This window comes from Lissotriton helveticus, chromosome 6, assembly GCF_964261635.1.
Source record: "Lissotriton helveticus chromosome 6, aLisHel1.1, whole genome shotgun sequence".
In the NCBI taxonomy this organism is placed as follows: domain Eukaryota; kingdom Metazoa; phylum Chordata; class Amphibia; order Caudata; family Salamandridae; genus Lissotriton; species Lissotriton helveticus.
The window spans coordinates 1,876,446,356-1,876,472,334 of NC_136067.1; the positions used below are offsets into that span (position 1 = coordinate 1,876,446,356).

A 25,979-nucleotide genomic window follows, 5' to 3' on the forward strand; every position below is an offset into this window, starting at 1 on the left:
GGGTGTTTCCGTTATGCACAATCTGGAGCACCTACAACTGGCCTGACATCATGCTCCGTCACACTTGGAGGTAAAAGGTAATCTGACCTCCTGGAAGAAATTATGCTAATATTAAAAAACACGATGTCAATGTTCATAATGATACATTTATATGCAAAAACAAAATTACATCTCTATTATGAAATTCACCAGTCATGAACTATCAGTCAATCTCGACTCAGAAATACATGGTAATGCAACCTCTGAGACCTAGGCCTGAGGTTACTAATTGATGGGTCACAGATGGGGTGGCACATAGCTGGCAGACAAAAGGGCAAACAGGAAACTGATATCATACCACAAATAGGTTCAGGGTGATTCACCCCAAAAAAGCACACATAGCCAGAGGGGTGCGTGCATTCCCAAAAATACCATAAAGTCACATGAAGTTAAGAACACAGACAATCAGGACACAGCACACACAGTACACGCAGTGATCATGTGCCCCTCATGCCGGATATCAGGACGCATTACCCACTGGTTCCCATAGTGTCAATGCAAGGTTGAGGCCTACCTGCAATTGTTATCAGGGGGTCTTATTTATGACTGTGAAGAAAAATCTTTACCAAAAGGATCAATGGAAGCATTTTATGATACTCAAAGAAATGTATAAAACCATGCTCAGATTAATTGTAGTTTGAGGCAGTCCTCAGACCCACTTATTTAACTGTACTACCGGCCCAAGCATTTAATTAAACCAGCTGTTCCTGTTTTGCCAAACGCATCTTGTATTTTGTTTTTTTAAAAGGTACATTTATATTCGAGCAACAATGCAACACAGTGGGCAACGTAAAGTGGTTCTGTTGTGGCTGCAGAGGGGGCATCAGGGCTTTGGGTAGTTTGTTGCTCATGGGGTTTGAACATTGTCAGCTGGATCCTTGGCCTCTGCCTCGAAAGGCTTGGCTGAGGTCAGTTGCTGCTGATGCAAGGTCTGACTCAAACTCTGCGGAAATCCACTACTAAGGTCTTGAAAGAGGGGAAATGGTTGGGGAAAAAGCTGTACAGGATGTGCTTGCCCAAGGGAGTGCACTGGTACTTTGATCAACTTGAGGCTCTCAAAGGCGGAGTCTGCCTTGTGTCTGAAGAAACATGTACCATCGAATGGCGTGTCCACCAGGGATTATTGGATGCCACTAGAAAATCCAATTGAATGGATTCAAGTGTGGCTCCGACGCACCATACTTGTCCCGAACTCAAGAAATCAGTAGGGTCCAGGCCTAAGCAAATTACATACTTCCCAGTGTCTTGACCACCCTGAATGACACACTGGAGGTAGGGTCTGAGGTCTTTTGGGAATGCTGGCATGATCTCTGCCACCATGTCACTCAACACATGCAAGAATCTACACAGGAGGCAATTCAAATTCACCGGAGAACAAGGTTAGCAGAGTGGTTTGCAAATGTTTCCATTTGTTTTGACACACTCACTGTGGGGTGGTCAGAATAACATTTAGGTTTATCCTGCTCATAGATGCCAGGAACACCAGGCTTTCTGGCATAGGCTGTTGGTCAAGAAAAGCAAGCTCTCCTGGTGCAGGTCTGTGTCTCCTCACTACTGGCAGTTCTATGGAAGGCAAGATCCTGGTTTTGCCCAGGTGCCTAGCAAACTTTAACTTCTGCGCTGTTTGTCCTGATTGTAGGACCACTGTATAGATGTTGGTTTTGACCTCAGTGGTGGAAAGTTGTAAGGCAAGGACCTCTGCTGCACTGGTTTGAATCACCAAACTGCATCACCATTGCAAAGGAGGCAGACTCTTGAGTGACCGGCCTGGAGTAGAAAAGTGTAGGCTGGTGTAAGGTGAGGTATCAGGCCCAATGGCATCTTGCAGGTCAAGAAGGAGGTTTTAGTCATCATAAACACGATTGTCATCATCATTGGGGTCAGGAAGACCATAATGGAGTGAAAGCGTAGCTGAATCAGGATAATAGGTGTGAAGGTTGCAATTTTGGTGGAAGTCGCAGCAGATTCGCTTCAAAGTCTGAAAGGATATCGGCTACCAATCCTGCATTGTCGGGCTGGTGTTGACACAAGGGGTTCTGGCATAGGTCTTGATACCATAAAGGGCGTTAGGGGTAGCATAAGTTCTGGAATCAGGACTGACCTCAAAGTGGGATACAGTTGCACATTTGCATTGGGGAAGGATCTGCTGGCGGTAAACTGACTGTAGGCCCCCTTCGATTCAAAGTGTCTGGTAGGGTACCGAAGAGCCGCAACATGGCATCCCTGAATTCAATGTTCTGTTGTAGTATCACCAATGGACCTGAAAACTCATGCTGCTTTGGACCTCAGCCTAGAGCCATTTCCAAAGATGGAGAAAGGGTCCGCGGCCTGGAGGTAACCCAGGGCATCATGCAACTCCACTTGGTGAGACTGGCGGACGAAGGGGACTGTGCTTGAACTTTTTGTGTTTCTTATTCTTCAACTTACTAGAGGACTGAACATCGAAGATTGGTCACAGGAAGGGCTTCAGGTACGAGAATACACCCGCTTCCTGGAAGTCAAGTAGGTTCAGGCCTTCCTAACTATTCATCAGTGTTATGTTAAGAATAACTTATCGTGTAAAAAGCCCAGACACTAATCTTGTGAGGGTCCATTGCGGACAGCTTTTCGTGGTAATATTTAACACAGTTTAGACATAGTAGTTTTTGGAGAGGACATGTCGAATCAAGGACAAGGTACATCATGCCTGACACAATTCAAGGTAGTGATCTTCGGATCTAAGTTGGATGCCACAGAAAGAAAGGAACTAACGTCAGAGCACAGAGGTGACAGTTGTGTAGGGTCCCGGACATCATAATCGTAATGAGATGGATCCAGTGCAGAGCACAGAAGAGCAACACCACCTACCAAAGCATGAGGGAATTGCTGAGAAAAATCTCCGGATTCAGTCTGCCACCTGGAAATATCTACAAGGTGAGGAACCTGTGATTAGAAGTATCCACCAGAAAATGATTCAGCTGCCATTTTTGGCACCACAGAAGCATCTTGAGTCCCACCAAAGTAATCAGAAAAATGAAAGACGCCATCATCACTAGCAGATGCAACACCGAACTGGCCTTCTCCCGTTGGGACATAATCTAAAAAACACCACACAATCTGCTTAGAGGTGAAAACGCTTGAGAAGAGTTGTGTCCAAGACTGTCCCCACTGAATTGAATACACTGAGAAAGAATCAAGTGAGACTTCTTTACGTTTTAAGAAAACTCTATCTCTAGCACAAAGGTGACAGTATAGGGTAAGAAGAAGGAGCAGGCAATAACTAGTCATCTAATTAGGGGTAAAGAAAATGAACTAATCGATGAAGGTACACTACAGCAACTGCCTAACCTTCAATAACACCAGGGGTGCAAACTAGAGTCCCCGGGAAGAACACTGAACACCACATGAATATCCAAGTCTGTGAAATAGAGGTATTTCCTGTGCTCCTCTGCAATCGAGATGTCACAATAAACATGCTGCTTATCCAGAGACACAAGTCAATCCTGCTCCTGAAGATATTGTAAGATCTGCAGCAAAAACATCTTGAAACTCTATCCTTTCAAGAACGTACTAAAAATCCCAAAAATCTAAAATGAAACACAGACTCCCATAGTTCTAGGGTGTAATGAAGTAATGGGAAAAACAACCCAGACCTCTCTGGTTAAGAGGCACAATCTGTACTGTTGTCTTTTTTAAAAGAGACACAATCTCCTCCATCCATATGTCTGCGTGGAGTGACCAAGTGGATGGAAGGCAGTTTTATTCAAGAATGCAGAAAGCAACCCCAGCGCACAGCCTGAAGGACCCACAGGTCTGAGGTACAGCTGACCATCTTTGGGAGTGGTGAAGCAGAAAAAGCTGCAGCTGCAGATTTGCGGCTCTTTGCTCCTCCTCTCCCCTTAAGGGTTGAGAGGATTGGAGTTGTGGTTGGTGTTCAGGCCCTAAAATGTACTTCTGCTTTGACAACTGGTAGCTGTTCCCTTTAAATCCTTGTACTAGTGATGAAATATCAATGCAGAAGTAGCCAACCCAAATGCATAGAGCGTTGGATGACTCTTTCCCTTTTTCCATGGAAGAATCAGCCTTTCTCCAAAGGCTCCCAAGTCATCAAATGGTGTATCCTCAAAATGGGCCTGAACGTCACCCGAGAAGCAGGCAATATGTATCCCTGCATGCCTCCCTAATACAAAACTGAGGTCCAATAAGACATTTATCATTGGAAGATTATGAAATAGAACTTCCTGAAGTAAATATCTTCTTGATAAAAGTTGAGATACCCTATCTGGAGGTATAGGCAATAATGCACCTTGCTTCTCCAAACAAACTGAGCCCTGCACAACCAGACTCTCTGATATCAGATTAATAGGAAAAAAGATAGTCCCAGTGGAGAAGGCTTATATTTTTTAGTCATAGATCTAGCAACTACTGCAAAGGATTATGGTTTAAACTAATCATCACTCACTTGGTCCATAAGTGCTTCATTAAATGGTAGATACGCGTCTCACTTGTCGGTCTACTATGTATACAAAAATGTTTTCTATTTTTTGTGAAGGGAGTTATTAAGAATCACTGCAGCCTTCCTAATTACAGTATAGTACTGAGCACTGTTCAAATATATAAGATAATCACCTGCCATTCTGCAGTTCTTTCTACGTGGCAGGGTCAGTGTTTTCTTCAGGCAATAATTTGCCCTGTTCACTGTCCGTACCTTCATCACCAAAGGCTTGAGATGGATGATTTGGAAATGCCATGTAGTCAAGAGTCTGCCGATACTACTGAAACACTCCTGCTTAACTTCTGAGTATCAGGGAACTGTGTTTACCATAAATATGAAGCCGTCTTGTAACTTGTAGTCTTGCTTGCAACCCTGACGAAGTCTGAACCATCTCTGAAATCAGTGTTGTTGGAGCCGAGCATGACTTTCGCCTGACCATAGGAGACAGGGACTGTCTTCACAACTGATGCTAGAGACAACTTCAGCTTCAAGCACGGCTTTAAGACGCTAGGAAATCTACCATCATGTGATCTCTCTAGACACCACCCACATTGTGGATATTGATCAGTCAACAACATCTGGTGATGGTGAGATGTACACATCTTGAAGCCCAATGAATTCAGGGATGACATGATGACCCAAAAATAAAAAAATCCAGTTGCTCAGGAACAGCATAGGCATGGCATGAAAGAAAGTGGTGTAGCCAACGCAGGTGTGCTATATATAGTAAAGTTTGATGCCTTAATAGAAGTTCTTGCCGCTTTGATGGAAATATCACGCAGTACCACCTGGTACTTTTGACAAGGAGAAGCAAACTAACATAGAGGAACTAGATCCACTGCTATAAGAAATTGAGAAGTAGTACCTTACCATAGGTGATGTGAGATGATTTAAGGAATAAATTGTGTTTAAATCAAACAATACTTGAAGCAGTCAGGATCTCCTGGGTGGCAAGTCAGAGTAAAAGTTATGAATAGTACAGTTACTATATTGGTTGAGTAGAAGTGAGGAAATGGTTAGCCATGTTGGAGGAGGGAAGGGGACGAGTTGATTCTTCTATCATGCTATATAAGACAAGACCAGCCAGACGATTCCCATTTACTTCAAAGATATATATATATATATATATGTATGTATGTATGTATGTATGTATGTATGTATGTATGTATGTATGTATGTCCGGAGTTCCCATCACAACTTACTTAGGCTAAGGGACCCAATCAAGAGTGAAATATTAACTGAGATGTTCCCACCCACTTATGGGCAACTCCACTCAAGGAAAAACCCTGGACCCTGGTCTACTACTTAAACTGCATACACATCTGTTTGTTAATAGCCATGGTAACAACCACTTTTATGGAAATGCCAGTAAAATTGTTTATGAAAAATGGACTTTCAACCTGCTGAACTCAAGTAGGAAAATGATTCACTTAGATAAAATACACTGGCCAAGGCATTTATCAGTTTTCCCAAGCAGGTATGTATATCTGCTTTTGAAAACATAAGTTTAAACTTGTTAGCTGCTATCTGAGTAAAAGGGTTTTGAGAAACAGATTTTAAGAGTGTCTTGTCTCTGAACAGGATGGCTACAACTTAAATATAAGCTTTAGAGCTACGCCAACTCTGAATGGTTTGCTTGAACTTGGAACTACAGTACTGGATCCCTTTCCTGACAGTCTAAGGTCTAGGAGACAACATTTTTCTTTTTGGGTAAAAGATAATTTCTCTACATTCTGATCTATTGACTGATATGACTGGTGATATGCTAAATGACTCTGAATTGTAGCTACCCTACCACTACCTATGTCCTATGCCCTTATAATGTATAAATGTCATTAAATTCACAGACATTCATAGAAGGAATATGCTACTTACCAGTATGCATCTGTTCTTGGCATGTAGGGCTGCTGACATTTATATCTATGCATAGATCGCCGCCTAGTGTTGGGTCTGGATGATTGCACATTGTTGTCCTGGAAGAGTCTTCGAAGTATCACGAGATAGGTGGCTCCTCCCTTGGACTACAGTGCGCATGGGCATCCTCTCCATCTTCAGATTGTTTTTCGCCATTGCGGCAGAGATGGAGTGTAATACAGTAAGTGATGACCATGCCTGAGAATGATTGTGAGTGCTACAGCTGCGACAGGCACCGGGGAGGAGGGCGGGCGATATAAATGTCAGCAGCCCAACATGCCAAGAACAGATGCATACTGGTAAGTAGCATATTCCGTTCGAGGCATGTGGGCTGCTGAATTTATATCTATGCATAGAATAAATAGCAGTATCCTCCTTATCGGCGGTTGCCCGTGCCAGCTGCAGCAGTCTGAAAAAGAGTTCTGATAACAGCCTGACCTACAGCAGCTTGCTGCTTGGAGTGTACATCCACGCAGTAGTGTTTGGTGAATGTGTGTATGGTGGTCCATGTGGCTGCTCTACATATATCCTCTAGAGGAATGTTACCTAGGAAAGCCATGGATGCCCCTAACGTGCGTGTGGAACGCGCTCTTGAGGGAATTGTTAATGTGAGTTTTGCTTTTTGATAACAGATTTGTATGCACTTAACTATCCATCTGGCTATACCTGACTTTGAAATGGGGTTGACTTTGTGTTGTGGAGAGAAGGCAACAAACAGTTGCTTAGTCTTCCTGAAATCCTTTGCCCTGTCTATGTAATACAGGAGAGCTCTTTTGACATTCAGCGTGTGCAGTGCTCTGTCTGCCACCGAGTCCGGATTCGGGAAGAAAACAGGCAGTTCTATGGTTTGGTTAATGTGGAACTGCGACATCACCTCTGGCATGAATGTCGGGTTGGTACGCAGCACCACCCGATTAGCATGAATTTGTATGAATGGTTCTCGGATAGTTAGGGCTTGAAGCTCACTAACTCTCCTTAGCGATGTGATTGCCACTAGAAAAGCCACTCTCCATGTTAGAAACTGTATCTCACAAGAGTGAAGAGGTTCAAAGGGTGGTCCCATTAGTCTGGTGAGAACTATGTTTAGATTCCAGACAGGCGAAGGAGGGTGTCTGGGAGGAATCACTCTTTTGAGTCCTTCCATAAAAGCTTTAATGGCTGGCACTCTAAAAAGAGAAAGATGCTGTCTGTTTTGAAGATAAGCTGCCAGTGCTGCCAAATGTATCCAAATGGAACTGTATGCTAGATTACATTTGTATAGATGCAACAAGTAACATATAATGTGTTGTGTGGACGCATCTGTTATGTTTGTTTGTTATGTTATGTTATGCGTTTTTATTTGGCGCACAGATGCTCCAGCTAAGGAGCGTCCTGGCGCCCGACAAGGCAGCTGCACAACACAACTAAACAAAAGAACAGACACATGTATACACACTAAGGAAATAAAAAGGTTTTCACCGCACGACGAAAGGAAAGCAAATCGCTCATAGCGCGAATCGCTGGGGGCAAAGAGTTCCAGAGGACAGCTGCGCGCACTCGAAACGAGCGTCCACCAGCCCTACTCCGCTTGAAGCGCGGCACCACGGCCAGTTCAAGGTCAGCAGATCTTAAGGGTCGCGCTGGAATGTAGTTGGCCATAAGGACCAAGAGGATCGTTGCTGGGGACCCCTTCAGAATCTTATAGGCGACGCAGAGGACCTTAAACTGGATCCGCTGGGCCACCGGGAGCCAATGCAGTGACCGCAGGGTACTGGAAGTAGGACAGAATCTTGGGAGGCCTACCACCGCTCTAGCTGCGGCGTTCTGAATCCTCTGTAAGCGCCTGATCTCAGCCTGATTCAACCCGGCCAACAAGGAACTCGCATAATCCAGCCTAGAGATGACAGTAGCTTGGATCATGAGTTGCCTGGTAGGAGCGTCGAAGAACTTAAGCACAGGACGGAGCCCGCGCAGGATGCCAAAGCAACATGCGGCCGTGCGTTTGGTGTGACACACAAACGAGAGGGAGGGGTCCAGCCAGACCCCGAGGTTCTTAAGCTCGGCGACTGGGATGGGAGCAGGTCCCAAATCCCCCGGCCACCATCTCTCTCCCCACAGTTCCGGCTGTCTGCCAAAAACCATGACCTCGGTCTTACTAGCGTTCAGCTGGAGACAGTTGGACGTCATCCAGCTGGCGACCGCCCGCAGTCCTTGTTGAAACCTGGGGGCATCAACTTCGGCATCCCCGCTGATCGTGACCGCTAGCATCTAGCGGATTTATGTCATTAGTAGAACAGTAAATGACAAATTGCTTCCATTTGGCCGCGTAGCATGCCCTGGTTGTAGGCCTCCTTGCCTCCTTGATGATGTCCATACAGTCAGGGGGCAAGTTGAGGTAGCCAAACTCTATGACCTCAGGAGCCATATCGCAAGATTTAATTGTTGCGGATCTGGGTGCTGAATGTCTCCACGGTTCTGAGTGAGGAGACTGGGCTTGAGGTGCAGCGGTTGGTGAGGCACCACTGAAAGTTCTAGGAACGTGGTGTACCACGCTTGCCGTGCCCACGTTGGAGCAACTAGGATGAGCGTCATGGAGTGCTGCCTGAGTTTGCGTGCCACTAGCGGTATGAGCGGTGCAGGAGGAAAAGCGTACGCAAATCTGCCTGACCAGTTCATCCATATCGCATTGCCCTGAGACTGCGGGTGTGGGAACCTGGCGGCGAAGGTGTGGCATTTTTCATTTCCTTTGTGGCGAACAGGTCTATCTCTGGATGACCCCACTGCTGGAAATATAGTTGGAGCACTGAGGGGTGTATCTCCCACTCGTGCATCTGGTGGCTGTGCCTGCTGAGCAGGTCCGCCATCTGGTTGTCCTTGCTTGGGAGATGTTCCGCCATGAGGAACATGTTCCTTTGAATGGCCCACTTCCACATGCTCTGGGCTAGATGAGACAATTGTGGAGAGTGTGTGCCCCCCTGCTTCTGGATGTAATACATGGCAGTCATGTTGTCCGTCCGGATCAGCATGACTTTGTTGCACAGGTGCAGCCTGAAGGCCTTTAGTGCCATGAAAATTGCCATGAGCTCCAACAGGTTGATGTGCATCTTTTGCTGCTGCGCCGTCCATAGTCCCTGCACTGTATAATGGAGGACATGCGCTCCCCAACCCTGGAGAGATGCGTCCGTCGTCAGCACAATCTGTGGTACAGGCTCTTGGAACGGTCGTCCCCTGCAAAGGTTTTGTGTGTTCCACCAATGCAGAGAGTTGTATGCACGACGGGTCACCAACACTAGGTCTTTCAGATGTCCTTGGGTCCACTGTCGTGCTAGGCATTCCTGAAGCGGACGCATGTGTAGCCTTGCGTGAGGGACTATAAAGATGCAGGAGGCCATCATACCTATCAGTCTTAGGAAAACCTGAGCTGGGAGCGAGTGTTGTGGCCTGAACTTCTGAATGAGCAATTGCATCCTGTTCATCCTGGCTGCGTTTGGTTGCGCTGTCGCTGTTAGAGTGTTGAGTGTCGCACCCAAGTATTGTTGCACCTGTGCGGGTTGAAGGTGTGATTTTGGGTAATTGAGCGAAAATCCTAGACTGTGTAGGAGTTGAATTGTGCGGGACATGTGGCTGGCACATTGCTGGGCTGACTTTGCTTGAACAAGCCAGTCGTCCAGATAAGGATAGACGTGGACGTGTTGTCTCCGTAGGTGCGCCGCCACTGTTGCTAAGCACTTCGTGAACACCCTGGGGGCAGTAGTGACCCCGAAAGGCAGGACCTTGAACTGGTAATGCTGGTTGTTTATAGTGAACCTGAGATATTTCCTGTCACCTGGGTGAACGGGAATGTGGAAATATGCGTCTTTTAGGTCTAGGGTCGCTTGGAAGTCTCCCTGACTGAGCAACGGTAGAACTTGTTGTAAAGTGAGCATGTGAAAATGTTCTCACAAGATGTATTGGTTTAGGGGTCTGAGGTCTAGAATGGGCCTGAGAGACCCGTCCTTTTTTGGGATTAAGAAGTACAGCGAGTACACCCCTGTACCCTGCTGGTCTAAAGGCACGAGTTCTATGGCCCCTTTTTGCAGCATGCAGAGGACTTCTTGCTGCAATAAGTGCATGTGCTCTGCGGACATGGGACGGTGCCTTGGGGGTATGTTGGGTGGAGTGGAGGTTAGTTCTAGACAATAGCCGTGGTGTATAATGTCTCTCACCCACCTGTCTGTGGTTATGCTTTCCCAGACTGGCAGGAACTGCTTGAGTCTCCCCCCGACCGGTGTTATATGGTCGGGGGGCAGTGACAAGACGTCACTGTTTATTGGAAGCGGAGGATCTGGTATTATTATTTCCGCGTCCTCTGCCCTTGGTGCTGTTTCCACGATAGCCACCCCTATTGTTTTTGTTATAGGTGGTCTGCGAGCCCCCTCTGTTGTATTGGGCTTGCTGTGATGCTTGACCTCTGGAGGCTTCCCTGTTACCGGAGCGACGAAAGGAACTGCCCCTGAACTGTTGTGACTGCAGAGCCCCCATGGATTTTGCTGTCTCAGTGTCTTCTTTAATTTTCTCAAGGGTTGTGTCTACATCAGGGCCAAAGAGAAAATCAGGGTTAACCGGCTGGTTGAGTAAAGTGGTTTGTATCTCTGTCTTAAAACCAGAGATGCGTAGCCAGGCATGCCTTCTAAGCATAACACTTGTGTTTATGGCCCTAGCTGCCGTGTCTGCTGCATCTAGCGCACACTTGATGGACGCATTGGAGATTAATTTCCCTTCCTGTATTAGCATTTCTGCTCCCTCCTTATAAGTCTCAGGCAGGTGTTGCAGTAGCTGCTTTAACGTGCCGTAGTGTGCCCTATCATATCTGGCTAATAGGGCTTGTGTGTTGGAGATCCTCCAAATATTTGCTGCTTGAGCCGCTACTCGCTTGCCAGATGCTTCAAAGATTTTGGATTCTTTGTCCGGAGGGGGAGCATCACCACTTGTCTGAGAGTTTGTCCATTTACGAGCATTAGCCACCACGAGGGAGTCCAACGGGAGCTGGCCTTTGATGTACGTAGGGTCCACAGGTGCAGGCCGGTACTTCTTTTCAATCCTTGGGTTTACAACCCGTGCCATTGTGGTCTCCTTTGAAGATGTCAGTAGCGTGTTTAAGGACACCTTTTAGCATAGGCAATGTTTTTACTGATCTTTCTGAAGTTAAGAAAGTATCAAACAAAAAGTCCTCCTCTACTGGGTCAGCATGCATGTCCACATCATGGTTTTTGGCTGCCCTTTCAATTAAAGCAATAAACGCAGCAGTATCTTCAGTAGGCGAGGTTTTGATGGTATAGGATTGAGTGTCAGGTGTGGTCTGTGGCTCACCAGGGTCAACAGGGTCAGACTAAGCTTGCTGTTCATCCTGATCAGTGTCAGCAGGATAATTGAACTCATCTTCATTGTACCCCTCCCCTATATCTTCATAGGTGCGTGTGGGTGAATAGGAATAGTCCTGTTCATAGGACTCCACAGGCTCAGAGAGAACAGGTGACGAATCTGAGTGTCTTTTTCTCTTTAGAGGGATTTTGTATGACTCCAAAGGTCTTTCTGGAGCTATTTTCCGTTTATAAATGGTGAGTCAACCTGTATCCGAGTCGATGAACAGTTTAGATTGATTGTCATAGGAGGGTGGTTGGTAAATGACATCCTCTTCAGTGGACTGACGCCTGGAAAGTGTAGACACTTGTTTGGTAGTGTCGGTGCTTTTTTGTGGTTCGACGTTTTTTGGTCGAGCGGTTGGGGGTAGTCCATATTTAATAGGTTGTGAAAGCAGTGGAGACGAGCCGACCGGTTTTGAGGGTGTCGCCGTCTTCGATCCGACCAACTTTTTAGGATCACTTGGCTGCTTGCAGACTTGCGTCGATTCGAGCTGTCGGTGCGCAACAGGTACGCCCTTTTGCTTCAACGCGACGTGCTCTTTCATGTCGGGTGCGCTCTTCGACTCGAAGGCCTTGCTGGAGATTGGCGCCGAGGCTGGAAGTTTCGGATCGACATTCTTTTTAGCCTTGAGTCCTTTGCCGGTGTCGCCAGCTTTGGGCGTGGACGTCGACAGCGTCAGCGCGACGTGCTTGACGGCAGAGACAGTCTTCGGCGTCCCCTGTTTCGGGTCGACGCCCCCTTGTGACCCCGAAGGGTTAACGACCCTTTTAGATGGCTTTGGAGCCGACGAATCCGAAGTTGTCGAGCCGAGGACTGACGTCATCAGTTTCGGTTTCGATACAGGTACTGTCGGTTTCGATTTTGCCGCTGAAAGTGGCTGATTGATCGATGGCTCTGTAGAAGTATTCTTAGCCGGGCCTGGACGCGGGGCTATAGAATGCGGGTAAAGATCTTGGCTAGGGCCTTCCGGCGATGCCTCGACCTGAGCCGTAGAGAGTGTAGTGTCGGTATCGGGCCCCGCGAGTGCGGATGGGCCTTGCTCATCGCTTGAGTCGTCATCGACGGCTCCGATGGCGTCTGCGTCGTCTCCTACCTCGACGATGTCTTCTTCATGGACATAGTCTTGTTCTTCGTCGACACTATAGTGAGATTCGTGCTCTGCTGCAGAGTCCGACCGCTGGTCCGGATCCTCTTGATCGTCGCCTTCGACAACATCTGCCTCGAAGATATCTTCTGGATCTGGCGCCGTTTGCTGGGCCGACTGCCTCGCAGCGCGTCGAAGCCGAGGTGTTTTCTTCGACCGGAACGTGGAACAGGCCATGCAGCTGGCCTCGTCGTGGTCCGGGGATAGGCACTTGTTGCACACCGGGTGCACATCGATGTGAGGGTATTTGGAGTTGCAGACGGGGCATCTCTTGAACGGGCTCTGTTCCATCGTCGACGCTCGTCGGGGCCTAGTTGTCGAAAGGCAAAACGGCCTTCGACGTCCTGTTCGAAGAACTGGATGAAGCACTGGGCACCGAACGAGAGACAATACCGACGCCCCTAAGGCCTTTTGGCCTCGCGAAAGTATATTCCGAACTGGAGTCGAGAAGGTACATCCAAACCCAATGGCGGAAAAAAACAATCTGAAGATGGAGAGGATGCCCATGCGCACTGTAGTCCAAGGGAGGAGCCACCTATCTCGTGATACTACGAAGACTCTACCAGGACAACAATGTGCAATCATCCGGACCAAACACTAGGCGGCGATCTATGCATAGAGGTAAGTTCAGCAGCCCACATGCCTCGAACACATTGTTAGTGAAAGGTTTAAGATTGTTTGTCATTCTAAGATGTGCTTGCAGTGATGGGGCATTTATGATATTCCCAATGTCAGCCCGGAGGTCTGGGGTGTACAAACCGCTCTAGATGGGAGTGGTAGAGAAAGTGCTGGGAAGAAGTGCTCTGCTGGCATAAAGTCAGGTGGCATCTCATGGTAGATGCCTTTGAAGAAATGCTAAATGAAGAGGTGACAGGGACGGATTGAGGTGATGACTGTTTTCTGTAGACTGACTTGTGAGTCTTGAGGACACCACAGGTAAATATGTTAAGAATAAATTCAAACATGAAAGAATGGCTATTTCAACCTTAGAAAGCGACAAACGCTGAGAATCCACAGCTACAGTTACTTGGGTATCTAGAACACCTGATGTGACTGCACTGAATGGAGCACGTCAGATTGCCTACTTAGCTACAGAGATGCACTAAGAGGGCTTCTGCAGCACTTGTTAAGTCATGGCCAACACGTGAAACCCTGCCTCTCTCCGTCCACCAACAGAACACAAGTCACCACTACTACCGATGCCTCTTACTCGGAAAGATGTCTTAAGGAGATCATCAGAACCTTTGCTGATCTCTCAACAGACTGTATGTGTCTCTCAATTTCAAAAGAGCAGAAAAAAAAGAAAACATAATAGATTAGTAAACCCTAACACAAGTAAGCAAAAGTTCTCTGTGAGGGGTGCTACTTCAAGAGGGCTCTTTGCCAACCATCTATATTTTTTCAGATAGCCAGTCAGTCTCTGTTGGCTTTGAGTGTAAGGTCTCATCCAGCCATGCTTGCTGGGCACATTGTGGGTTGTTTCTCTTGTTTTTAAATAGATTACAGTAATGTCACTAGTGTCCAACCTTGTCCGATACTGAACAATGATTGTAACCCCTTGTGCGCATGCGCATTCCAAACAATTGACCATCAAATGCTGGACAAATACAAAGGACACACAGCTAGAAGCTGACCTATCTCAGCAACTACATATAATTGGCGATAATGGGAAATACCAGCTCTTTCATTGCCAGAGTCACTTGCATAGTACCCCAGAGCTCCATAAAGGCCGCCAACATGTTCAGCTTTTACAATGAGTTAGAAGGAGCCTTGATGAAGGATTCAGCTGTGTTCATCCTCCAACGTGTGGATGTCAAATAACTTGATGAAAACTCTTCATTCCCCAACATCATTATCCTTGAAAACTGCCTAGAAGTTTTCTAAAATGGATAGCAACAAACTTCCTCAAATTAAATACAGAAAACATAACTAGAGTAGTCGACAAGTAGGAAGCAGGAGACTAATGGGCTAAAAAGCTTTAGAACTATTCTCACAGAGACCCAGGACCGAGGCTGAAATATCAGGATCATAGCCCGAATGTCATAGACTTGTTGCAACAGAAGGAAGGTGTGCTGGTTATACTTTCATTTCTATCAATCTTTATTTCTAAGTGATGATGTAGGGCATCAGAATGTGGGTGATTGCTGAGGTGGAACTTGAGAATATTGTGAAAGACTTTCTGGTCGATGAGGCCTATGTATCTGTGAAAAGGACTGTAGTGTGTGTAGGAGATTGGGTCAGGGTCAAATCGCCATGGAGGGATGGAAGGAAGTCCAAATTCAGTCAAACAGTTAGGATTCTTAAATTGTTTGAGAATGCTGTGAAAACACATGATCACAAAATCTGGAATCTTACTAGGGTGGCGAAGTGTCAAGCGAAGGGCGTTAGTGACTCCAAGAGGGGGTTGATAGGCCTCTTTGTAAGAAAAAGGTTCCACGTCGATTATAAGAATGTTTGTTGAAACATGTCTAGAATTCCCTGTAATTCAAGTTCCATGTTTTTGTGTGCGTTTTGTCTCCAGGTATCCAGTTTATTAAAGGGGGAGGGGATGTGGTGTATATACTTCTTTCATTTCTATCAATCTTGGTTTCTAAGTGATGATGTAGGGCATCAGAATGTGGGTGGTTGGTGGGTTGGAATTAAGAATGTTTTGAAAGGCAGTTAGACTTGTCAGTCTTGTGGATGAGGTCTGAGTATCTGCAGCTCCTAATAAATTCCTGTTTTCCAACGACCTGGATGTAGCAGTTTTCATTTGTGACAGAAGGGTCACTTCCACAGAAGGCCCTTAACTGTACTACAGCCAGGGCAGCTTCAAAGAAATGAAGCCTACCCAAAGGAGACAGGTGTCTCTTCTGCTTGTTGATCATGAACCCCAACAACGTCAGGTGGTTCACTATCATCTGCAGGTGGTCTCCAACTGACTGTGGCAAACCACCTTGAACACCTCGTCACTGAGGTAGGGGAAAACTGGTATCCTCAGCATCCAAAAATGGGCAGCAACCACCATCATCACTTTGGTGAAAACTCAAGGAGCACAGAAAACTGAAAATGATCTCCGTCTATCCTGAACTGCAGGTAACGTCTCTAGACTGCAGGACAGTATATGGAAATATGAATCATACAGATCCAAGGACACCATCCAAAACTAGAGCGCTGGGTTGTCTGTAAGAAAGATGACCGCAGGCTTATTTCTGAACTATACGCCCTGATTAATACGCGTCCACATGCACAGCGCACCAAGGCACATGTCCGTTGGGAGACGGAATTGGGCCGCCCGCTGACGCGCAAAGAATGGGACAAAATACACTATCGCGCACACCACACCGCTTCTAATGTAGCTGGGGCCGAATCAGCCTACAAAATGGTCTCCTACTGGTATCACACGCCTGCTAGGATCCACGCGTGGGATACCAAATGCCCGAGTCTTTGTTGGCGGGGCTGCGGCGCGACGGGCACCCTGACACATCTGTTCTGGCACTGTCCCAAGCTGGTGCGTTACTGGCAGGTGGTTCTGGATGACATAGACAACGCATTTGGTATTGCACTTCCCAGGGCCCCGGAGTATGTGCTGCTAGGTCTACCTCACCCTAAAGTGTTCCCCCTGCGGGGTCAGCAGATAGCCCTAGCTCTATTGGCTGCGCGCCTCGTCATCCTTGCACAATGGCGCTCACCTGCTGCCCCCGACCCGAGAGATTGGATTAGACGGCTGTGGTTGTTGTTGGGTATGGAGAGGCTCTCCCTCTGTGTGGATGGCAAAGGAGAGACTTATGCGGCACTATGGGAACCGTTTATACATTTACTGTCGCGCGATCTGCGGGAGGTTACATGCCCCAAGTTCCTGCAAATTCTGCAGCTTATCCCGTTGGAATCGGCACGGGCGAGCTCATAAGGGGATTGGAGTGGCTCTATGAGGGCGGAGCAACGGCGAGGGGCGTAGGCGGAGGAACGAGCAAGGCTGATGCGGAGTGGGGAGGGGGGAAGGGGGGGTTCCGGGGGGGAGGGGGTTGGAGGGGGTGGGTAGGCTTCAATTTCCTTGTTAGTGTTGGTTTTTCCTTTTCTATAAAATGCAGTATCAGCACGAGAATTGGTTGCGCCATCTGGCCGTCAGTTCATTTTCGCCGGGTCGCCCTCCAGGATGTAGACCCCATGGCTGTGTTTCAGTGTTGTCAGACTATGCTCTGCCGGCCGGTGGATGTAGGCAGCCCAGCTGTGTTCAATGATATGTCACTGCTTAATAAAAAACGTTTGATTCTAAGGACACCATCCAGTGCTTTGGATCGAAGGCAGACAAGATATGGGCCAGTGTGAGCATTTCGTCATTCTGCAGGAAGGTATACAAAGGCCGAAGGCCCCCATCCTTCTTCGGCAAAAGGGAGTAGCAACCCTTTCCTTTTTCCAACCCACCTGATACCTGCTTTGAAAATTAAAACTTGCATCTCTTGCAACAGAAAGAACTGGTGTTTCACAGTGATTAACTCTGATGTGGAGGGAAAGGTAGGTAGAGCAGAAAGGAAGGGTAGGGCATAGCTATGCTGAACAATTTTTAAGGACTGGACTGTAAGATGTGAAGGATAACCACCATAGGTACAAATGCTGGACCTTGCCTTACACTGGCTGGTTGTTTGCCACTAATTGAAAGCTATAGTGACTTGTTGCCATGGGGGAAGAGGACGGATTCCCATGTAGGTCTGCATGTTGACTGCCAGATTCAAGTCCCGGCCTCGAAAGAAATGGGTTGACTGCAGCAGTGGCTGGGGAGACTGAGGTTGCCTGTACAACAGCTTTTTGCAGAACAAGCATGAGCCATCAAATGGCATATTCATGTGAGAGACCAGTATGTCTCCAGAAAATCCTGTGGAGCACATCCACACATGATGCAGATCATAACACTGGTGCCACCGCCCCTCATAGACAATCAGTAGTATCAAGGCCCGCACAAATTATGTATTTGGCCACATCTTTACCATGCTGAATGATTTGAGCTAGTGAGGCTCTTAGGTGTGCCAGGACCTCAGCAAGATCTCACTGACCATTTCCTATAGGGCACGTGTCTATTGGCCCAATAAGAAGACTGTATTGACCGATCTCAATGCCACAAGAGAACAATTGTTCAAACGTCTCAATCCTCTCAAACTCCCGATTGAGAGGAGTCATGGTGAACAAATTGGGTTTCAAATTCCTGATTGGAGCCTGAACAACCAGACTTAATGGAGTAGGATATCTAGTGAGAAATTTCGGGTCTGTGACGTCTGGCCATCTGCCTATTTAACGGTGAGCAAGAACAAGGCTTTGACTAGGTGCCTGTTAAGGTATCAGTGAGAAAGTCAGAGGAAGAAAACATGGGCTCAGATATGGCCGGACCAGGCTGTAAGATTTCCATAAGGACATGGTAGGTTAAAGATCTCACCGCTCATCGGGTTACCACTGCAAATAATGCATTCTCATCCAATGGAGGGCCACATGGCAAGTTCAACACTGTGTCAGGGGAAGTATTAAGCCCTCTAAACTCTTGTAAGCCCCAAATTGTCATTATCAAAATGAGGTGGTAAATCATCCCTATCCCCACCATTATCATCTTTGAATGGTAATGAGATTTGTTCAGAACGAAAGCCAAAAGATAACTGAGCCTCTGATGGCGTGCCAGCCCTAGTAGGAATACAGCATGAGAGTCAGGCTGCATGGTGACTGGTTGTGCTTTAGTATTTTTGCAGCGTCACATCGGTTGGGATCGAGCTGAAGTCAGGTTGGAGTCGGACATCGGAACCAGCACCTGATCCTCCACACACAACATCAGCATTGGTACCGGTGTTAACAAGGGAGGGACCAGCGTAGGCTGTGGAGCTGGGGTTGAAGTCTGAACCAGAGTTGGTATGGGTCTAAGGTGGTAAGATGGTGCGTTGGATGGATCCCCTGGTGGAAACCTGCCTGAGGGCCCCTGTGGATCAATGGAACCTGAAGGTGCACCAGAGCGACCAGGAAGAACACCAAATACCTTCAGCATGACCTCCTTGAAGACATCAATTTGCTGCAGCATGACCAATGGTACAGGGAATTTTGGGTGCGTGGAGACACACTGTGGAATTTGCTCTGCAACCGGAGATCTGGAAGGCAACTAACATTGGGATGCCCTTGTGTCTCCTCATTTGGTAGAGTGATGGGATGTGATTGAGCCCTAATTGGTCTTCTTGTGCTTGCGTTTGTACTTTAATTTTGACTTACAGAAGGACTTTGGCTGCAAAGTTGACCTTTCTCTGGAATGACCACAAGAGTGGAGGGAGTCAGCATCCTCGACTTCAAAAGGACTTCTGAGAGCCCTGCAACTTTTTGTGTTTAGCAACATACAGCTTAGTTTCTTGCGCCCAGATCATCTCCGGATGCATGAGGGCACACTTCTCGCACAACTTCGAATTGTGTCCTAAGTCCAAGGACCAGAGACACACCTCATGTTGGTCTGTGCTCGACATCTGCTTTCTACATTTGCGGCATGGTTTGAAACATGTAGTCTTAGGAGGGGACATTTTCCCCTAGTACACTGGATTTCATCCTGTTTACGGAGTCATTAGAAGGCTGATGAAATGAGAGCAGTGCTCTGGATCCATGTCAGAAGGCGTGGAAAGAAACAACTGATATCAGCGGGAAGGGGTGGCACTTAAATGCAGTTCTGGTCTGTAACTTTCAGGGTGGAACCGAGTTAAAGCACTGCACAGGCTAGTAGTGAGCTTGAGCATAACTGGAGAGAATTTTCCAGACCCTATCTGGTGCCAGTGGTGTATTCTAAGATGAAGAATCTGTGGTTAGAAGAATTCATTAGAAACATCTCAGAGTGGCCCATCTCAGAGAAATGCACCATTCTGGGGCTGGTGCTTCCATGTCCTGTAGTGTTTTTCACACTTTACAATAAAAGATATAAATATGTCATACAGAAACAGAAACTGGTACTAGGTACTCACCATCGCTTTAAGCCAAGTACAAAGTGTTGGAGGAAGCTTAGCTAGCAGCTCCATGCCTTCCTTAGTCTGAGCATGTAGTAAAGCATAAGCCAATCTCTGTCCAGTTAGCACAAGCAGCTGGGATGCAAGCACTTCTTTGTCATACACCTGGAGGATGGCCTGCAAACAAGATCAAACATTTAGATGAACAAACCATTGTGTTAAAAAAAGACAATTTTCTCTATGAATTTCAGTATTTACATCATAATACTATCCATAATGATAATCGCCTTTTAGAGCATACAGGGGAAAACTGCAACAATTCCAGTACCAATACCACCTAATAGGAGTCTAGCGAAACAAAGAAAATAAAAGGTCTAGGAAAGGTGAATATTCTATATTTCACAATTTTTAAAACTCATTTCTGTGAATATTTCCCTCTGTAGGTTATTTTATTTTAGAGTGAGAGACTCACAAAGAGAAGCTGGGAAGAAATCACGAGCCACCACTATATCGGTCTTTACTAACAATATTTATTAATGTGCAATTCACCAATAGCTTCAATCTTGAATCCAACCTTCATCATCAAGATTGTAGGTCAAGGGAGGGAGGACAGGATGACCAACATGGTGGTCATTCTCTAGCAAGCTCCAGCCTTCTACCCATAGAATCCTACACATTTCTTTAATGGAGTGCTGGCAGAGTAACAAAAATGCCCCACCAATGCTTGACACTTCCTGACAACTTGGAGAAGCCCCTTGATGCCACTCAGACTGCATGTGTTCCACACTGGGCCAAGGAAGAAGTGGAGAATTTGGCTTGGAGCAGGTCTGGCAGCAATCTGCTACATATCCTGCTTGGTCAGTCCTAGCCAAATCTACACCCTGTGCCAAGAAGAAGGGTTGAGTCCGAGGAAGGTCTTGGGCTCTGGTGCAGGCATGGAAGGGAGTCAATGTTGCAGAGAGCGATAAGTGCTGCAGCAGATCAACACTACATCTTCCCAATCACCCTCCACCTGAGCCCATTAATACGCAAAACATTCATGCAGCAGTTGCATGTGTAACCTTGTGTGGGAAACTATGGTGATGCAGGAGGCCATCAATTAAAGGAGGCACATTGCTGTCTGGGTTGTGACCTTTTGATCTGGCTGAAAAAGAGAAAGCAACACATGAAAAGACTGGATCCTTGCCGACTAGGATATGCTTTGCCAACCTCTGCATTGATGATGGTTCCCAGATAGAGTTGAGATGGGACTTTACCGGGTCAATGGTAAAACTGAGTTCGTGAAGCAGGTTTATAGTGGCTTGGTTGTGTACATAAAGTAACAATTAACATGAGTAACGCCTGGTAATCCAGGTGAGACCGGGTGCAGTTAGCAATAAAAACAATGTCTCAAGTGCAGAATATAAAAAGTAGGACAATTCAAAACGGTGAATTAAATCACATTTCTGAAGGGGGGGGGGAAGTGGTCAATCTAATTATCTGACTATTTTGTACATAAACACTGTATATAACCTGCATATTTTGACCGCCTTAATCTTACCTATTTCGCAGTTCTAGCTGTTTTTCTTACCTTTATGTCACTGCACCGTCCACCTTCACTAGCACGCCCAGTGCTCACCTTGTATGTTATGGTCATTGTATAATCATGTACTGCAGTGCTTCTTAACTACTTACGGAATTATAGTTTAATTTACTCCACCCTACCCGTACATTGTGGTCTCCCTTCCTTTGTTCCCCTTCCCAATTGTGATTTAATTCACCGTTTTGAATTGTCCTACTTTTTATATTCTCCACTTGAGACATTGTTGTTGTTGATTGTGTACATGACACTGCTGTTGAGTTGCGCTCTGTATCAGCCAATTGTTCAGGCATGGAAATACATGTCTTCGCAGGTGCGCGGCTACTACAGCAAGAGTTTTTGTAAAAACTTGAGTTGTGTTAGTGACCCTGAAGGACAGCACTTTAAACTTGTAGTGTTTCCCACTTACTACAAACCGAAGGCAGCGCCGATGCACTTGATGAATCGGGATGTGGAAGTAGGCGTCTTTGAGGTCAAGTGCAGCCATGTAATCTTCATGCAGCAGTGCAATGGCATCCTCAAGAGTCACCATGTGGAAATATTCTGACAGGATGCACTTGCTCGGCACCCGAGGTCCATAGTGGGCCTGAAATAAATGTCCTTCTTAGAAATGAGGACGTTGAGGAAGTATACCTCTGAGCCCTGTAGATGCTGTGGCATGGGCTCTACAGTTCCTTTGAGAAGAAGCGCGGGAACCTCTTCCCGAAGTAGTTGTTGATGATCTGGGGAGAGGACATGTCTGCTGTGTGGCATGTTGGGTGGTATGGAAATGAACTCCAGGCAATAACTGTGTTATATGATGTCTAGCACCCACTGGTCTGAGGTGACGTCTTACCAGGAGGGCAAGAACATCTGAAGTTGTCCCCCGAAGGGTGTTGAGCCCTGGAAGGGGGGGGGGGTTGTGAAGCGTGGCAAGTAATTTCCTGGCTGGCGCAGTTCCTTTGGGGGAGCCACCTTGGCCTCTAACTTTGGCGGTAATCCCATGGTAGGCACCCCTGAAGTAGCCTATTGTGGAGGTCTGCTACGCAGGCTGACGCTGGAAGGATGTGGAGGCTTCAGGGGAGGAGGTTTTTGAGTCTCAACGATACGTTGAGCGGTGAAATGACACACGAGGTGTAAGCATCTAAAGGGTGCCCATTACCTTTGCTGTCTCCATGTATTTTTTTACTTTTTTCCAATACCTCATCAACCTGGGGCCTGAAGACATGTTCCCCGTCAAAGGGCAGGTTGAGGACATCCAGCATGAAGCCAGAGACATAGAGCCCGGTGTATCTGCATAGGAGTACGCTGGAGATGCAGCGAGCAACCTTGTCAGCAGCATCCAAGGCACACTTAACAGTGGTGTTAATCAATCAGCTTGCATTCTGAGACCAGTTTGTGCACTCTCTTACGGTGTTCCACTAGGAAATGTTGAAGGAGCTCCTCCATCTCGTCCCAGTGGGCATGGTTGTACCTGGAAAGCATGCCTAAACAGTTGGCGATACACCACAGATCGGCAGACTGTGCTGCGACACGCTTGCGAGCAGAGTCTAAGCATGTATTTACTGTGTTGGGTGGAGGGGCATCACTGATATGGCCCTAAAGTCGTAAATGTTGTCTGAAGGGGAAGCCTTTTATTTTTTCTCAACTATGGTTGGAGGTTGGGGGGGGGGCTTAACCATCTGCTTCAAAATTTCATGAGCAGGTTTGAGCATCCCTTTCAGCATGAGCAGGTACGGCATGGAACGGTGGGCAGAGGAAAGGGTTTTGAAGAGGAAATTATAATCGACTTGCCTCCTTGTGCATTTTCACTCTATCATAGGCTGCAGCCCTACCAAAGTCCTCTTGGTAGGAGGTGGTGTCGTTTGGAGGGGAGGGGCGGGCTGTCCAGAATTGGTATCCCCTGGTGGATCCACAGCATAAGAACCCCATGGGTCTCCTTGTGGGGGCATTATGTATAGTTCCCCCCCCCACACACCGTGTTCACCCAGGTCACATTGTGGTGACCCCAGTTGCGTGTATTTAAGTGGGTCAGGCAGAGAAGATGTGGATGGTGATGCTGGAGGCCTGGGTGATGTGGTGGAGGGGAGAGGCACGACAGGTTCAGGAAGAGAACTGGTGGCTTTGTGTTCTTCTGCTGCATGGGTGGTGATGGGGGCTCCAGAGCTTCTTCAAAACTAAGCTGTCTCTTTTGAGAGGTGAGTGCCTAGCGCCAGAGGCTGTGTGAGAATTCGGCCCGTCTGGGGGTGGATAAAAATCTGCCTCTGTTGGGCATCGAGTTCATCCTGCAGTTTCTGGAAGATTGGTTTGACGGGCTTGGTGGTATATCTTTCCGTCTGCACTGAATGTTTCGGCGCCAACCTGAGTTTCGATGCTGACAGTTTTAGCGGTACAAAAGGGGGTGGTGATGGACGGAGCATCTGAACCAATCAAACACTCACACCCAGTCAAAAGATCTGGGTTTGATCCATCACCGATCTTTAGCCCACTCTGCCACCCCAGTTCAGACAGTTTTAGATCAGAAAGGCGTGTCAGCGCAATTACTTTTCCCAAACACCGGTTTTGGACAGTGTTTGCAAACCAAACTCCAGACAGTTTGATACACTCTGTTTTCTGGATTTGGAAAGGTATTTTGACCTAGGATTCCTGTGTCAGCTGGCAGGCCCTTGAGACAGCACACTTCAGAGTTTTGAACTGGGTCCGTGGCACCTCAAGAAATGCATTTTACAGTGGGTGCTTTCAGCCGAGAAGCTGAGGCCTCACTGCCCACTTTAGTGGGCGCTGACGGCAGAGTCTTGGTTACCCACCAGCTGATAACTTCCATATGCCAAACAGATGTATTGAAAGAGACTCGTAGGCTCATTAAGGTTCCATACTTCTTCTTCTTTATTCAAGAATTACAAGTAGTACAGCGACACCGAACATAACAGCAACCTCCACCCTTCTCCTTCAGCAACTGTCTCTCTACTTATTACATTCTCTACCCACTACATTCTCTCCAAGCATGCATTCCACACGTGCACACACATACACGCGCTAACACACACACGAGACATAACACGCGCACAACACTACATATATAGCCAATACCACACACCCTCCTCCTCAATAGTTTGAGACATCACCGAAAGAATTACTCTAACTTAAAATCAGAAAACCGGACAGGTAACTTCCTTGTTCTATTGCCACGGCGTAGAATTTCACCTTCAACACCAATATTGGTACAAGATGAACCAACATCAACAATATCTCTAACACCATTCCCTGTGTCACATCTGGCACTACAACCACTTGTGCTACCAGTTGACGTCACATCCTTCTTTAATCCAAAATCATCACCTAACATATATCCACTGCACGTCCCTTCATCAACACCACCAGAATGTGAACCTACCACACCATCCCTCTCATTGCAAAAACTCAATTGTCGAAAATTCCACCTCTTACCATCTTCCAATTCTACTGCACTGCTAAATACTTTCATTACTCTCAAGGGTTTGGACCATACACTTTCACCCTTCGACACAATCCTTGGATTCTTTACCCGAACCATTTGACCTATCTTAACCAAAGGCCAACTACATTTACCTCCATGATATTGTTGACTGCGATCTTGATATTTTCTGACCTCAGATCTGATTTCTTTATCAATATCGTTGTTAATGCACTGCATTTTATCATTCCTTTTTCTCAACCACCAAGGAACTAATCCAGTAAATGGTTTCCTACCTCTCAAAACCTCAAAAGGTGTTTTCCCTGTAGCAGAATGCGGGGTAACACGATATGCAGTCAACCTCTCTTGTAGAGCTTTCCTCCAGGGTAAACCTGCACTCAATGCCAATTCAATCACTTCCTTAACCACCCTGTTGAAGCGCTCAACTTGACCGTTACTTTCGGGATGATATAGCGATGATTTGATGTGCTTGATACCCATCACTACTAAGAATTCTTCCATCTTTTGTGAAACAAATTGAGGCCCATTATCCGACACCAGAACTTCCGGAACTCCTTCCCTTGAAAACACATCTTCCAAAAACTCAATGACAACATCAGTAGTCATCACACTTACCATTCTTACCTCGGGCCATTTCGAATAATAATCAACTAACACAATGGCATAACAATCCTTTGCTGATAGAGCAGAAAATGGACCCATGAAATCAATAGCCACTTTTTGCCAAGGATACTCAGGTAACTTTACCATAGTTAAAGGCACACTTAATGGCTTTGCCACCTTATCACTGGCACCACAAACTTTGCAATTCCTCACTAATCGATCCACCATGGAATCAACCCCTGGCCACCAAAACCACTCTTTAATCCTTCTTTTAGTACTGAACATACCACCGTGCCCCATGTGACTCTTCTCAACAATATCCTCTCTTAAGCTAATTGGAGGCACAATTCTGTCACCTCTTAGGACAATATCATTAACAACGCAAAGTTCCTCTTTAATTTTCGAAAATGCAGCACATTCACCCCGTAAGTTGGACTCTCTTGGCCAACCATCAACTATAAACTGTTTAACTTTTTTCA

General features: G+C 46.7%; 1 protein-coding gene across 1 annotated transcript in view; it reads right to left on the reverse strand.

The window, feature by feature from the left end:
* The window catches only part of RAB3GAP2 (RAB3 GTPase activating non-catalytic protein subunit 2), a 586,520-nt gene that overhangs the window by 22,474 nt on the left and 538,067 nt on the right, over positions 1–25,979 (reverse strand). Inside the window, exon 34 of the mRNA XM_078649806.1 lies at positions 19,904–20,062. Coding sequence (XP_078505932.1) covers positions 19,904–20,062 — 159 coding nt within the window. The remainder of the gene's footprint in view (positions 1–19,903; positions 20,063–25,979) is intronic.